Below are 14,450 nucleotides of genomic sequence, written 5' to 3' on the forward strand. Positions count from 1 at the left end.
GAACATCAGTGGTAAGGTCCTTTTCATTTCTGTTTTCTTGTGACTGGTGATGATTACGTTCATCCTAGAAGGTTATTTAGGAAAAAGCCTTTTTCAAATCTTCAGTTTCAGAGAGCAGACTAGAAGTCAGGGGGGCGTGGTGTCGGATATTTGCTCAGACTTTTAGCTGGTGCCCACGTCACTAGGGGAGACCGGGGACAGTTGTAACACACTCAATTCCTCCAATCAGAAACAAGCTAGAGTGATGAAACTAAGTCTGCACATGCTCAGAAGGATTCTCTTTCTGCCTGCTGAGAAAGAGCAGGAATACTTCAACACCACAGAAACTGTCCACAAAAAAACTGATTTAGAGGTACGAAAGTGACTTTTTGGTTTGTCAAATGTTTTTTTTCCTGCTGTCTAAAGTTTAGATGATAGTAAAGTCAAACTCTGTTTCATTTGATCCCTAAAAATGCTATGCTAACATAAGTGCTAGTAGCTAGCATGAGAGACTTAATTAATGCTGCTGAGTCGGGGCGTTTGTAACACGCTGACTTCTTTGAACTGAACAAAACAGACATGCCTTTATGAGTTAAAATACAGCAATAACTTCATTAACTAGTGCACAAATAGATGTTTCTTATATTTAAAAACCGCGTGTGTATTCCAACTCATCTGTGAGTTATGAAGAAAACTGTGAAAATTGGCCCCGGTCTCCCCTACTCATCAAACTTCAGTCCTTGAGACCCAAAATTTAAAGTTTGAAGAAATGTCCAAATTTCAGTCCTTACCCTCCGAGGAGCCTACGAGAACAAACGAGGACGTTTCAGGAGTTAGCGTGAAATATTTTCAGGAATGCTGTTTGGATATTCCAGGGGATGTGCTCGGGAATTTTCAGGTATTTTATGGGAATTTAGGGGATGTGTTACATTTTGGAGAGTTTCATTAAAAATCTGCTTTCAATTTCAAATTATTTTCAGGGATTCAAGAAAATGTATTGCTTTTATTGACGAGAATGAAATGAGGTACTCACATCCTCATTTTAGAAGTAGAAAAGAATAAAATTAGGATAAAATAACTTTCAAATAACTATACCAGCACTATATCTAAAACCAGACCTGTACAAGCATAAATAAACTTTAAATTTCCATGGACATTTCAGGAAATTTTTGGGATGTTTCCCTCATTTTTATGGATTTTTTTGGACAGCATTTGCAAATTTTTAAGGAACTTTCTGATAAATGTTAGAGAATTCGCTTTGAAATTTGAAGGATTTTTTGGGAATACAGAAATTTATGTGGCATTTTTGGGGAACATTTTATTGTAATGTTTAGGCTTTTGATAAAGTTTTACTGAAGCATTTAGGAAAATTTTAGAGAAATAATGGGCTTTTTAATGGATAACAATAATATTTTAAGAATTTTCTTAAAATCCCTCGGTAAGTTTTGTAGATTATGCAGATCTTAGAAGGGGACATCTTTAAAGAAATTCCTGTTCAAGGATAAGGCCAGTGTTTTAACTCAGTGGTTCTCAAACTGGGTTCCAGGGACCCCTGGGGCTACGTGAGCTGAGGCTTGGGGGTCCGTGAAATGATTGGAAATAAGTTATTAAAGAAATGCCACGCCATCAAAAAGTAACTAAATCAAAATTGTAATTTTAGCTTAAAATGCGTGGGGATGCTGAGAGCTGAATTATGGAAGAACTGCTGAAAATAGCCAAAAGCACAAAAACAGCTGAAAAAAAGCATAAAAATAGCATAAAATACTATAGAATAGCATGAAAGTAGCTGAAAATGTCATTCAGTAGATGAAAATGTCATTCAGTAGCTCATAAAAAGCACAAAAATAGCTGAAAATGGCATAAAAGTAGCTGAAAATGTCATTCAATAGCTCAAACAGTATAAAAAGAGCTAAAGATTGCATAAAATAATGTAAAATGGCTTGAAAGTAGCTAAAAACATAGTTCGGTAGCTCAAAAAAGGATGAAAATAGCTTAAAATAGCATAATAATAGTATAAAATGGCATAAAAGTAGCTGAAAATGGCATTCAATAGCTCAAACAGTATAAAAAGAGCTAAAAATTGCATAAAATAATGTAAAATGGCTTGAAAGTAGCTAAAAACAGTTCAGTAGCTCAAAAAAGGATGAAAATAGCTTAAAATAGCATAAAAATAGCATAAAATGGCATAAAAGTAGCTGAAAATGGCATTCAATAGCTCAAAAAATAAAAAAAATATCATAAAAATAGCATAAACATAGTATAAAATGGCATAAAAGTAGCTGAGTTTGGACCACTCATCACCCTTCACAAGAAAAACGGTCAAGACATAAACCCAACATATGATAATGGCAAACACTGAAATCATTGGACAAGTATCAGACATATGAAAAGAACATTTTATTACGGAAAACACATTATTTGATCCATTTTCATTGTGCCCCTAAATTTTTTATGTGCTCCTTGGGAAAAAAGTTCGTGTCAAGCCCTGCATACAGGGACCCAGCACCATCACAAGCCAGAACACTGCAGTGACAGTGAGATTAAAAAACCTGGTTTTCATGGAAGTCAATGGGGCATTTTTGCCTGGAAGGTGTCCAGAGGGTAGTAGATTTGAGGAGGGCACAGGGGTTAAAATACTCCAGGGTCATGAGGAGGATATTTGGGTCACGCTCGTACACACCCCAGGCAAAGCTTTTACCCGACGACAGCAGACCAATCAGAGAGCCCATGAAGAGTCGACAATAGTCGTATATTTACTGCTATACTTTTTTCATGATAAGCAATCCATCTGGAAACAGGCTGATATGCCATCATATATTGTTAATATATAAAAATAATATAAATGTATATATTACAGTCTATAGATGGCTAAACACACATTAACGGTTAGTCTCTCTCTTATTTCCACCTTTCTCTTTTTCTCCATTCAGTTCAGTTCACCAAAATAATGTAGTTTCATGGTTTTATTTTTTGTTTAATCTTTTTCCTGAATGTCCCAGCACAGTTTGATAAGTGAATAGGAAACACATGAAAGCTGGTAATGGTAGCTGTCCCTCTGTCGTCGGTCAGCAGCGGGTTCCTGTCAGACCTGAAGGTCCAGAACGCTCTCAGACTAATTCCTCTCTCGTGTCTCTGTCACCTTCAGATGAGATTAGCCCACATAGACAGGCCTGGGCCGGCCTCTGCAGCGCTGCCTGCTCACCCCACGCACACTCACCCTCAGAGTGTTGGAGGTTAAAGGGCGCAGGTTGAACACATTAGGCCGCCTTCATGCCAGAGCAAATGTTCCAAGTGTGAAAATGGTTTCAAAAGCTTTCTGCATGGTCAAAAAACTGAAAGTAACTTTAACTCATCATCAGCCTCTCAACAAGAATAAACCTGATTTTCTTCTTGCCTTTTTGACCTCTCTCTTCGCATCAGTGTAAAACGGCGTCTCGTTATTGGACGTAGTGCCGGGTAGCACCTTCCTCCTCTGTTTCTTCTTCATCCTCTGAATCCCCTCTTCCTCGTAGACCCTCTGAATGATCACCTGCATGTTTCTCCTCTGGGACTTTTACATTGTTTGGGTGAAAAGTGCTGATGTGGCTGAAAATGTTGCATTGTCATAGTGATCACTGAACGCTCTGTGCTGCCCTCTGCTGGTGTGAAGCTGTGATGAAATGTTTTTGGTGAAAGGCTCACAGTTCTGAGTGAGAATTCAAACTTAAACAGTGAATATCTAAAACAAACAGAATTAAAGCTCCTTTTAGGAGGTTTTAGCTTTTTAAGACAAAAGGGATCATTTTTAAGGTTATTTTTGATGCTTGTGAAACGTCAGCATGCTGCCTCTGGTTCCATTCTCACCAGCAGAGTTTCACATGGAGGTTAATCTGCTGGTGAGGGATTTAGACACGCTCAGAGCTGAACTACTGCACTCTAAAGGCTGTTAAAACGGCTGTTTCAGAGCTGTTTCTGAGTTGATTGAACACATTTTTAGTTTTCACTTAACAGTACTCAATCACTCAAATTATTGGACAGTCATCTCTTAATGTGCAGAGTTTTCCCAGAATGCCTTTGGGCAGTAGACACAGGTGCACCCTGAGTGAAGTTTCCAACTCAGTTATCCAAGTCCCGCCTGTGGGGGGAGGGGCTTAAATGTAGTCTGGTCAGGACCTAAATCAGGGGTGTCGAAGTCAGTCACAGCAGGGGCCGGATTCTGGATTCAGGACTAACCTGAGGGCCGAACAGGGTCACCTTTTAACCAGAAACTCGACCTTCTTTCACTGGTAATAAAATATGAAGAAAAAAAACAAACTTAGCACTGATGATAAATAATTCTGACACTTAAAAAAATAAAAAATACATTTATTAGTTCAGAAAGGTCAAAACATGAAATTGAAATAGAAAAATAATATTTATTTAAAGGTGAATATATCAGAAAGTCAAAATCATGAGTTTAAAGGTCAAAATAGGAAATACATTTTTTAATCGTGAAATTAAAATATGATTAAAATTTTAAATTGTGAGTCTAAAAGGTCAAACTATGGGATCATGAAGTCAAAGTTATGAGAGGAAAATATGAGGTAAAATGCAAAATAATTGGTTAAAAAGGTCAAAAGATCACTTTAAAAAATTAGAATTATGAATCTTAAAGTTTAAATTATCATATGAGAAGTCAAAATTATGAGTTGAAATTCTCAAAGTATGAAATAAAAAGTCAAAATCCTGAGTTTGAGTCCTGATTGTGAGATGCTAAATTGAAAATGTGAAATTAAAACATAAATTAATTTCTATTTCCACATTCCTGACTTCTTATCTAAATATTTTGACTCCTTACTTTTTCAGATTTTCTGACTTAACAAGGAAATCTTAAACCATCAGGATAAGTTCGCATTTTTATAGTGGAGGAAATCTGCAGACCTCAGACTGGTGAGCCAGTTAGAACAGAAATACCGGGTCATCTTTGGGCCGGATTTAACTGCTCCACGGGCCGGATTTGGTCCCCGGGCCTTGAGTTTGACTCCTGTGGTCTAGAACAACATGGACATGCACATTCTGGTCACTAAAGTTACTAAAGTTCATTCATCTTGTCTGGCATAAATCTGACTTTAAAAGAAAAGTTCATGAAACATAAATGTAAAAGTAAAATGGAGTGAGTACTGAAATGGCTGAGCACGCTGTAGATGCTGACAGTACAACTCCAAATACTCGCAGACAGAGTCCCTCAAATGTTTCAGTAATTCTCACTGAGAAAAAGTATCTCTGTGGTATCAGGGCTTCACCATTTAAGTGAAATCAACTCTCCATTTAGGTTTCTTTACCTTTTAGCTGTGGAAACTTTCTAAATGTTTCAGTCAGACTCCTTTCAAAGCTTCATGTTTCTCATCTCTTATTCTTTGGCATACTTTAGTTTTTAACATTCGCTCCAGCTCAGCTAAAATAAATGTAGAAAGGACGGAAATGTTCGGTCTGATAAAATACTTACAGTGATCGAGCACGCTTAACTAGAAACTAAAAATGTGTTTCATTCATCAGACAAATAGAGATGAAGTAGCTGTTTCTGGATTTTAACTTTACTCATTTTAACACCCTTTTACTGCTGCTGCTGCTTCACTAATACTGTTTCATTTCTTTAGGTAATCTTTTCTAATATTTCAGGAATCAGAGTTTCTGGCAGAGGTGTTTAACTCACGATCAGGTCATATTCTTATTATAAGTGGCCCTAAAATATGAGGTCTGCAGATTTCCTCCTGTTTAAAGGTGTGAACCTTCATGATATCAAATATCCTTCAGTCATAATGTGTGAAAAATAAAGAGTAGAAACAAGTAGATAAAAAGAAATGTGGGAAAACAAATTCATGAGTTTTCATTTCATATTTTCAATTTTGCATCGTACAATTCTGACTTTTTATCTGATATTTTCACCTTTTCAATGTATAATTTTCACTATCTGTCTCATATTTAAAGCTGTCCAGTTATTATCATCACTCTTTTGTTTCATATTTTGACCTTTTCAATTTAGTATTCCAACCTTTATATCATATCTTGCACCATTTTGAATTTTAAGCCATATTTTTGCCTTAAAAATTGATTGCGACTTTCTTTTTTATATATTTGCCTTTTAAAAATTATTATTTTAACATCTAATTGTGTTTTGATCTTTGAACAAATCAGTTTATTTTTGATCTCAGATTTTGAGCCTTAACTTATCATTCAGACTGTTTAAATCTCAGAATCATTTATCATTATAGCTAACTTTTACCCCATAATTTATTGCTGGTGAAAAAGGAGGTTGACAGTTAAATGTGGACCCTGGTAGGCCCTCCGGTCAGACCTTAAATCAGAATCTGGTCCCACTGTGATTGAGTTTGACTCCCCTGGTTTATGGTTTTCTGTGTTCTCATTAAAAAAATAAAAATCTGCAGAAATCACAGTTCCTTAGGAACTTAAATGTTGATCATCAAATCTGATTTTTGTGGTATATTTCTATTTTTATGGAATTTAAGATGCACAGAGTAAAATGAATCCTCTCTTCTCTTTTCTTTCCACAGAAGAGCCAAAGCTGGTACAACGTAAGTCCGACTTTTCATTGGATTATGAACTTCTGTGATTCTGTGTGTGTGTGTGTGTGTGTGGGTGCTGTTGTGAGCTCATGTCCTGTCAGTGACTCCTGTAGTCTCCTTTAGGTGCTGTGTGTTGCTTACTAAGAAAGGTTTAGGTCTTCCACCCCTGTTACTGCAGCACTGAGACACTACCGTGGGCTCCTGGACCTCCAGGCAGGGGTCTGCATGAGTCTGTAGAACCAGCAGGTGTACCTGTGTGATGCGAGGAAGCAGGAGAATGGAAATGTTGAACTGACAGAAAGAACTGTGCACCTTAAAGCTTCTGTGTGTCTGGACTAACTGTTGCAGTTCTGAACTACACCACTAGGTGGTGTGCTAACACCACTTCTGTGCCGGGTCATGACTGACCTTATGGTTCCTGACTGTGAAGCTAAGAGGGGCGCCTGCCTCGTCAGTTACACCCATGCCAGGAGTGTCAAACCCTAGTTCTGTGTGTTTAAAGGACTTTTTCCCGTTTTATGTTGTTTCTTTCCTTTTTTATTCCCTGTGTACACTTTTCCCCTCTCTCCCCAGCATGAAAGACAACACATCTTGAGAGTAAGCATGACTTGTATTTTTGTGCAACCCTGGATCTCTCTGTCTCTCTCGCTCTGGTCCTCAGACCACTGGAATGATAATATCCTTCTGCCTGTTTCTCACTCCATTGCCTTCAATCAGTGCTGTTACCACCTGATGGTAAAGCTGAAGTGTAGAGGGAGACGTTCATCATCTCTGATATTTGTACGACTAAAGTCAGAGTGTTTCTGATGTGCACAGTTATGGTCAAAGAGAGCTGCCGCTTGACTTTATGATTGTGGCTCACTGCAGGTGGTAACAAGCTGACTTTGTCATCCTACTAAACCAGTAAACCATCACAGGGCTCAGTGGGCCGCGCTTGAAACCAAGCACCAGGAGAATGGGGGGTGGACCGTGCTGCTTTAGGTGGGGACATGTCCTGGGACCAGGTCCTAACCACTATAGACCAGGGGTCATCAGGAACTTCACACAGGGCCCAGATGTGGTCCTAACAGAAACTCTGGGGGCCGGACTTTCACATACACACAAACTACATCAGTATTTAGGGTCTGATTGAATATTATTGTAGTAGTATTTGTATTTTCTTTAAAATGCAGGACATTTTAGGAATGACCAGTGAGATCTGTCCCTGTTCTCTATGATGCAGCAGGACACAAGGAGCCTGACCACAGAGCTGGACCCCTGAAAGTCCCAGAGAATGGGCCCTCCACAACTCTGATTTAGTACTAGTATTAACTCATGTTTGACACTTTAACCCCTTTATGCCTCTTTAACCAAAATTTTTGCAGGATTTTAACCTCTTTTAAACCATTTTTCCTGCATGTTTTATCCCCTTTGTTCCAATTGTATCCATTTTTTCCCATTTTTCTTCTATTTTTGCCACTTTTGAACCCCTTTTTGTTACATTTATTCAACAATTTTTGCAACTTTAAAACCAATTTTTGCCACTTTTAACCTATTTTTGCTACTTTTTGCCTCTATAACACATTTTTGCCATTCTTTAACCCTTTTAAACCACTTTTCCTGCATGTTTTATCTCCTTTGTGCCATTCTTTTATCCATTTTGCCACTTTTCTTCTATTTCGTGCCACTTTTTAACCCCTTTTCATTACTTTTATTGCACTGTTTTGTCATTTGTAACCATTTTTTGATCCTCTTTGCCTCAGTGACAGGCACTATGGCAGGTATGGCAGTAGCAGACATTTCACTGGAGGCCACTGATGATTTTTGGAGACAGAAATATCACATGTCATCGCGTTGGAGGGATATATTAATCATTTTATTGTCGAGAAAGTCGATAAAAAGCTTCAGTTACAAGCCCAAATTTACAGGTCCCAGTGCAAACGTGATAAACCACATCTCATTGCCATCACAATCTCAGACCAGATCCAAGATAGAGGATCATCATCAGAGAGCCACTGAAGTTCAGGTTTTTGGCTCAGAATATGACAAAAATGTAACGGCCTTTTTACCATCTTTACCCAGAGTGTCTCCGGTAGTTTGGTGCTCCAGTATTTACACTGAATCATTCAGCATAACGTCTGCTGACCTTTGTTATCTCGGCTACAGATAGGTTAATGAAGCTAAGCTCCAGAAGTTAACGTTAGTTTAACTAGAGCCCTTTGGACAACAGCTAACAATCATGCACGATCACCAAAGAACAAAAACTAGAACACACAATGCCAACGAACTCCCAACAAACAACGTGACACAACGAACAACGCAGCTAGGAGCTAATGTTAGGCTAACTTTAGCTAACGTTAGAGATGTTAAAGATAACTTTATATTTCTTTCCAGCAAAGCGACAACATGCTGCCTCAAATACGATGTTGGCTTACCTTAGAACAGATGCTGTTAATTTTATCCATGTTGAGTTGATGTTGTGGTCTACTGCAAAACTTTTATCCAAAGAAGACACTTCTCTGGGTTTAGATGTGGCTGAGGAAAGGGTAAAATACACTCTGTCGCCCAGCCTCTCAGGATACCTTGTGTTGGAGTCGCATGTACCCCATGAACACCGACTGACCTTTTTAAACTTAAAATCTCAAAAAAAAACTCATAAAACCGGACGAAAATGGACTTTCTCCCATTCATTTCAATGGACGTCCACGCAGCCGATGTCCGAGGGTATGGGAGTGGTATACGCACTGTGATTGGCTCATCGCGTTTGAGGGCGGGACTTAGCCATAGGTCAATTGGATATGGATTTTTAGTAAGGTGGCAAAAAGGGTAAAAGAGGCAATAAAAATAAGAAGAAGGTGGCAAAAATGGGTAAACATGGCAGTTGAAATAAGTAAGGTCAAAGAAATATTGCACCCTTTGTGATTTGAAAATTGCAGCAGGCCGTATTGCTGTTTAATCTTTTTTTAGATGAATTTCCCAGCCCTAGACTGAACTCATCAGCAGAGAATTGGAAGGTAAAGCATTATATTAAATAGTAGTAGTTTCATTCAGGCACAAATTTCAAACATTTTTCTCAATGTCCACATTTTGATCAAAGTCAGTCGTCATAAATACATATATATATATATATATATATATATATGTATGTATATATATACATATATATATACATATATATGTATATATATGTGTGTATATATATATATATATATATATATGTATGTATATATATATACATATATATACATATATATGTATATATATGTGTGTATATATATATATATATATATATATATACACATATATATATAATTTAATATGGAGTCGTGACTGAAACGGCACAAGCATCCTGCATCCTTCCTGACGTAAACCACAGCTTCCAGAAATGGAAGAATAAAACTTTTTTAAAAAATAATAATCAAGCTTGTAAGCTTTACGAACTGTTTTCTTAGTTTTTTCAGTGAACTCTCAGATTATATCCACTCTCCTGAGCTGAAAATAACTTTAAAGCAAAATTGTCTGAAGCCAAGTTGTAGGGGAAATGGCAAAGCTTAAAGAAAATGAACTGGTATGCTTGTGAACAAAGTTATTTGTGAATTTTAAAGGTGGGTATAAAAGTTTTACTAAAGCTCCATCTGTTTTTAGGAGAAACAAGCTAGCAGACAAGCTCCAGGGTTTCAGACGCTGGTAAAACGTTGTGGACCCTCACTCTGAGTCATCACTGGGGCTTTACTGTGAAACAGACTAAAATAGACATCTCAGGGTTATGGTGGGGATTTTGGAAAATATTCAGTTGAGTTTGGAGAGTTTTTGGACATCTCTAGGCTCTTTGTCATAGAATAACACTGAAGCTCACTCAACAATGGTCAGGTGGCTTTTACTGTTATTGGTTAGGGGTGTGTGTGTGTGTGTGTGTGTGTGTGCACCTCAAACTGGCAGTGATGACCTCCCATGGCACTGAAGTTGCAGTGATTAAAAGCCCATCCGTCTTGATGTGAGTTCTGAGCCTGTTTAGAGATGCACATGGCGGCCATCTTTCTGCGAGCGCCTGTTCATTTGCTTTGCATGAACACAAACTTGTCACAACGCTTCCTCAGCAACCACAGCGCAGGCTTGAGCTTTAACCGGGAGGTAGCAACAAGTTGAGCAAACGGAGGATTGCTTCACTGAGACTGACGTGAGCGCTGACATAAAGGGTGGAATTGTTGCAGACAGAATGCTGGCCCTCGCCCCCCTCCCTCAAACACATAAACCCCACCCTGGTCTACAGTACCAGGCTCTCCCATCTCCTGCTGTTTGTCCAGCAGGTTAATCGTTAACTAGATCCATGAGCGCAGCGGATCGGCAGAGCTTTCTCATCCCGTCTGCTGTCACCTGAGCACAGGACTCTGCAGCAGTTAAATACATCCACAGAGGACAGGAAGTCAAATAAGCGGAGAGGTCACCCTCAAAACTGACACCACAAATCATGGAGAAGGATGGTTGGTTCTGTTTGAACCAAAGATTTGATGAAAACGCCCTCATTCTGATGAACTTTAGAGTCTAAAATATTACAATATTGATGGCAGGCCGGTTTACCTGGGTGAAAGATGTATGTTTCAGACCAACAGTTCATCTTATATGAGCTTAGAGTGATTCTCACAGAGCAGTAACGTTTATATTCTAAAGGCGGGTACTTTAGACCGCTGGTTCTCAACCTTTTCAGCCCGCAACCCCCAAAAAAAGGTGCCAGAGACCGGGGACCCCCACTGGACCTGAAGGTGGTTGAACACAGCCATGCACAGTTAAAGACAGTCATGTGTAAGGCCGCTCATAAGGGGGGAGTTTCTGGGGCCCATGTTAAAGTTAAGCTGTGATATCCAGACATTTAAACTGCATAATAAACATGTTATCAAAGCAACAAATACCCCAAACATCTTTTCTTATCCATACAGCCTTCTTAATAATGGAATCACATTTTCCTATAAAACTGGATTAAAGTGGGTTAAAAATGCTAAAATGGGTTAAAAAATGGCCAAAATTGGTGGAAAAAATGGTGAAATGGGATTTTAAAAGTAGCAGAAATGCGTTAGAAAGGGCAAAAATAGGAAAATAATGGCAATAATGGGTTAAAGTGGCAAAAACAGGTGGAAAATTTGCTGAAATGGGATTTAAAATTGGAAAAAAAGTGGTTGGAACTGCAAACAATGAGTTAACTGAGGCAGAAAAATAGGCAAACATTGGCAGAAATGGGTTAGAAGTGGTGAAATGTGGTTAAAATCAAAAGTGGGTGTCAAGAGTGATATAAACGGGGTTAATAGTTCTGAAAATAGGTCAACAGAACAACAATAGGCAAAAACTGACAAAAAAAAGTGTAAAGAATGTGTTAAAATGTGTTAAAACTGGTGGAAAAAAGTGATGAAAACTGATAAAAATCAGGCCAAATTAGTGTAAAGTGGCAAAAGTGGGTAAAAATGGCAAGAAATGAATAATAGAATGAATAAAGTGGGTGGGGAAAATGGCAGGAATAGATATTTTCAGTATAAAAACCCCGTAACAGTCAGACACACTTTCCATCCCCCAAATGAGGAAACAGTTATTCAGGATGCTGCTAATGACATGTTTTTGTTTTAGATTGAACTCATTTCATGCATTTATTTTATTAAAATGGCTGAAACATACAGTTTGATATCATTTGAAAAATATTCTCCATTTTTTTAAGGCATCTGGCGACCCCCTCTCAGTGTCTCATGACCCCCAAGGGGGTCCCGACCCCAACGTTGAGAACCACTGCTTGAGACTATTTAGAATGAATGCAGACTTCTTTAAAGAACTTCTCTGTCTGTTTGGAAATTCAGTTCACATTTGTGGATGACCTTCCGCCGTTTATACGTGCGTTTAGTATGAGCGGCGTCTGTACCCCACCAACATGGCGCCCACAAAGCTGTGTCTCTGCCGTCGACAGTAGTGGCAGCTTCTACGAGTTTATTTCTGTAACAGTAGAGGAGGTTCCAGTCTACCTTTGGTTTGATCCAGAGGGCCTGAGGGCCTACCAGGGTCCATATTTTACCATAAACTGTCAACCTCATTTTCACCAGAAACATGAACTATGGGGGTAAAAAACTAAACTGATAAATGATTTACGATTAAAAGGTCAACATGACAAATTAAAAACTAAGAATCTGAGATAAAAAGTCAAACTTATAAGTTTTAAAGGTAAAAACATGACATTTAAAGTCAAAATAATGTTTTTAAAAGGCAAAATATAAGACAGAATATTGAGACCATGAATTTTAAAAGTCAAAAACTGAGATAAAACTAAAAATCATTGCTTTGAAAGGTCTTAACAGGATTTAAAATTTAAAATTTTTAATCTAAAAGGTAAAAATATGAGATAAAAAGTAAAAACCATAACTTTTAGTCATAACTGGGAGATGCAAAATTGAAAATACTGAGAAAACACTAATTTATTCCCCACGTTCCTGACTTTTTATCAGATTATTTTGACTGTTTACCTTTCTAATTTTCATGACTCAACAGTGATATCAAAAATCATCAAGTTTACATTTTCATCCTGGAGGAAACCTGCAGACCTCGTACAAGTGGACCAGTTAGAATAAAAATATCATATGATCTGGTGGGCCGGGTATAACTGTACCATGGGCCGGATTTGGCCCCCAGGCCTTGAGTTTGACACCCCTGCTCTGGGACCTCGGTCAGAACGCTCGCCTTTGGAATCGTGTAATATTTTTAGTCTAGACTGTAAACCAGCAGCTGCTAGCTCTGGATGTTTTTGGCCTGCTTGGACTAACAGTGGGTGATCAGGTATCGGGGGGCAGGAGTGAGCCCAGTACTGGGGGGGGGGGACGCCATCATACCTCCATACCTTTACATCACCACTGTTACCTTTAGTCTGGATTCAGCAGTCAGATATAGACAGACGCAAAAAAGCATCCACAGAATGATTCTGCAGGTATTAAACCCTGTAACTGAAGCTCTGGACCATGACCCAGTGGACCACTACCCAGTGGACCACTACCCAGTGGACCATGACCCAGTGGACCATGACCCAGTGGACCATGACCCAGTGCTCTGGACCACGACCCAGTGATCTGGACCACTACCCAGTGGACCACTACCCAGTGGACCATGACCCAGTGGACCACTACCCAGTGGACCATGACCCAGTGGACCACTACCCAGTGGACCATGACCCAGTGGACCATGACCCAGTGGACCATGACCCAGTGCTCTGGACCACGACCCAGTGATCTGGACCACTACCCAGTGGACCACTACCCAGTGGACCATGACCCAGTGGACCACTACCCAGTGGACCATGACCCAGTGGACCACTACCCAGTGGACCATGACCCAGTGGACCATGACCCAGTGCTCTGGACCACGACCCAGTGATCTGGACCACTACCCAGTGGACCACGACCCAGTTCTCTGGACCACGACCCAGTGGACCACGACCCAGTGCTCTGGACCACGATCCAGTGATCTGGTCCACGATCCAATGCTCTGGACCACGACCCAGTGCTCTGGACCACGACCCAGTGGACCACGACCCAGTGTTCTGGACCACGACCCAGTGGACCATGACCCAGTTCTCTGGACCACTACCCAGTGGACCACGACCCCATGCTCTGGACCACGACCCAGTGGACCATGACCCAGTGCTCTGGACCACGACCCAGTGGACCACGACCCAGTATTCTGGACCACGACCCAGTGCTCTGGACCACGACCCAGTGGACCACGACCCAGTGTTCTGGACCACGACCCAGTGGACCACGACCCAGTTCTCTGGACCACTACCCAGTGGACCACGACCCCATGCTCTGGACCACGACCCAGTGGACCACGACCCAGTGTTCTGGACCACGACCCAGTGGACCATGACCCAGTTCTCTGGACCACGACCCAGTGGACCATGACCCAGTGCTCTGGACCATGACCCAGTGG

At 39.9% G+C, this 14,450-nt stretch overlaps 1 protein-coding gene across 4 annotated transcripts in view; it reads left to right on the forward strand.

Moving 5' to 3' along the window:
• gramd1bb (GRAM domain containing 1Bb) overlaps positions 1–14,450 on the forward strand; it is a 134,062-nt gene that overhangs the window by 81,358 nt on the left and 38,254 nt on the right. For 3 of the 4 annotated variants that reach the window (XM_041805444.1, XM_041805453.1, XM_041805461.1), the window contains one exon: positions 6,510–6,530. In XM_041805444.1, coding sequence (XP_041661378.1) covers positions 6,510–6,530 — 21 coding nt within the window. Of the gene's footprint in view, positions 1–6,509; positions 6,531–7,094; positions 7,119–14,450 lie in introns of all 4 variants that reach the window. The other variant, XM_041805436.1, reaches the window with a different exon arrangement.

Source organism: Cheilinus undulatus, linkage group 2 (genome assembly GCF_018320785.1).
Source record: "Cheilinus undulatus linkage group 2, ASM1832078v1, whole genome shotgun sequence".
Taxonomy (NCBI): domain Eukaryota; kingdom Metazoa; phylum Chordata; class Actinopteri; order Labriformes; family Labridae; genus Cheilinus; species Cheilinus undulatus.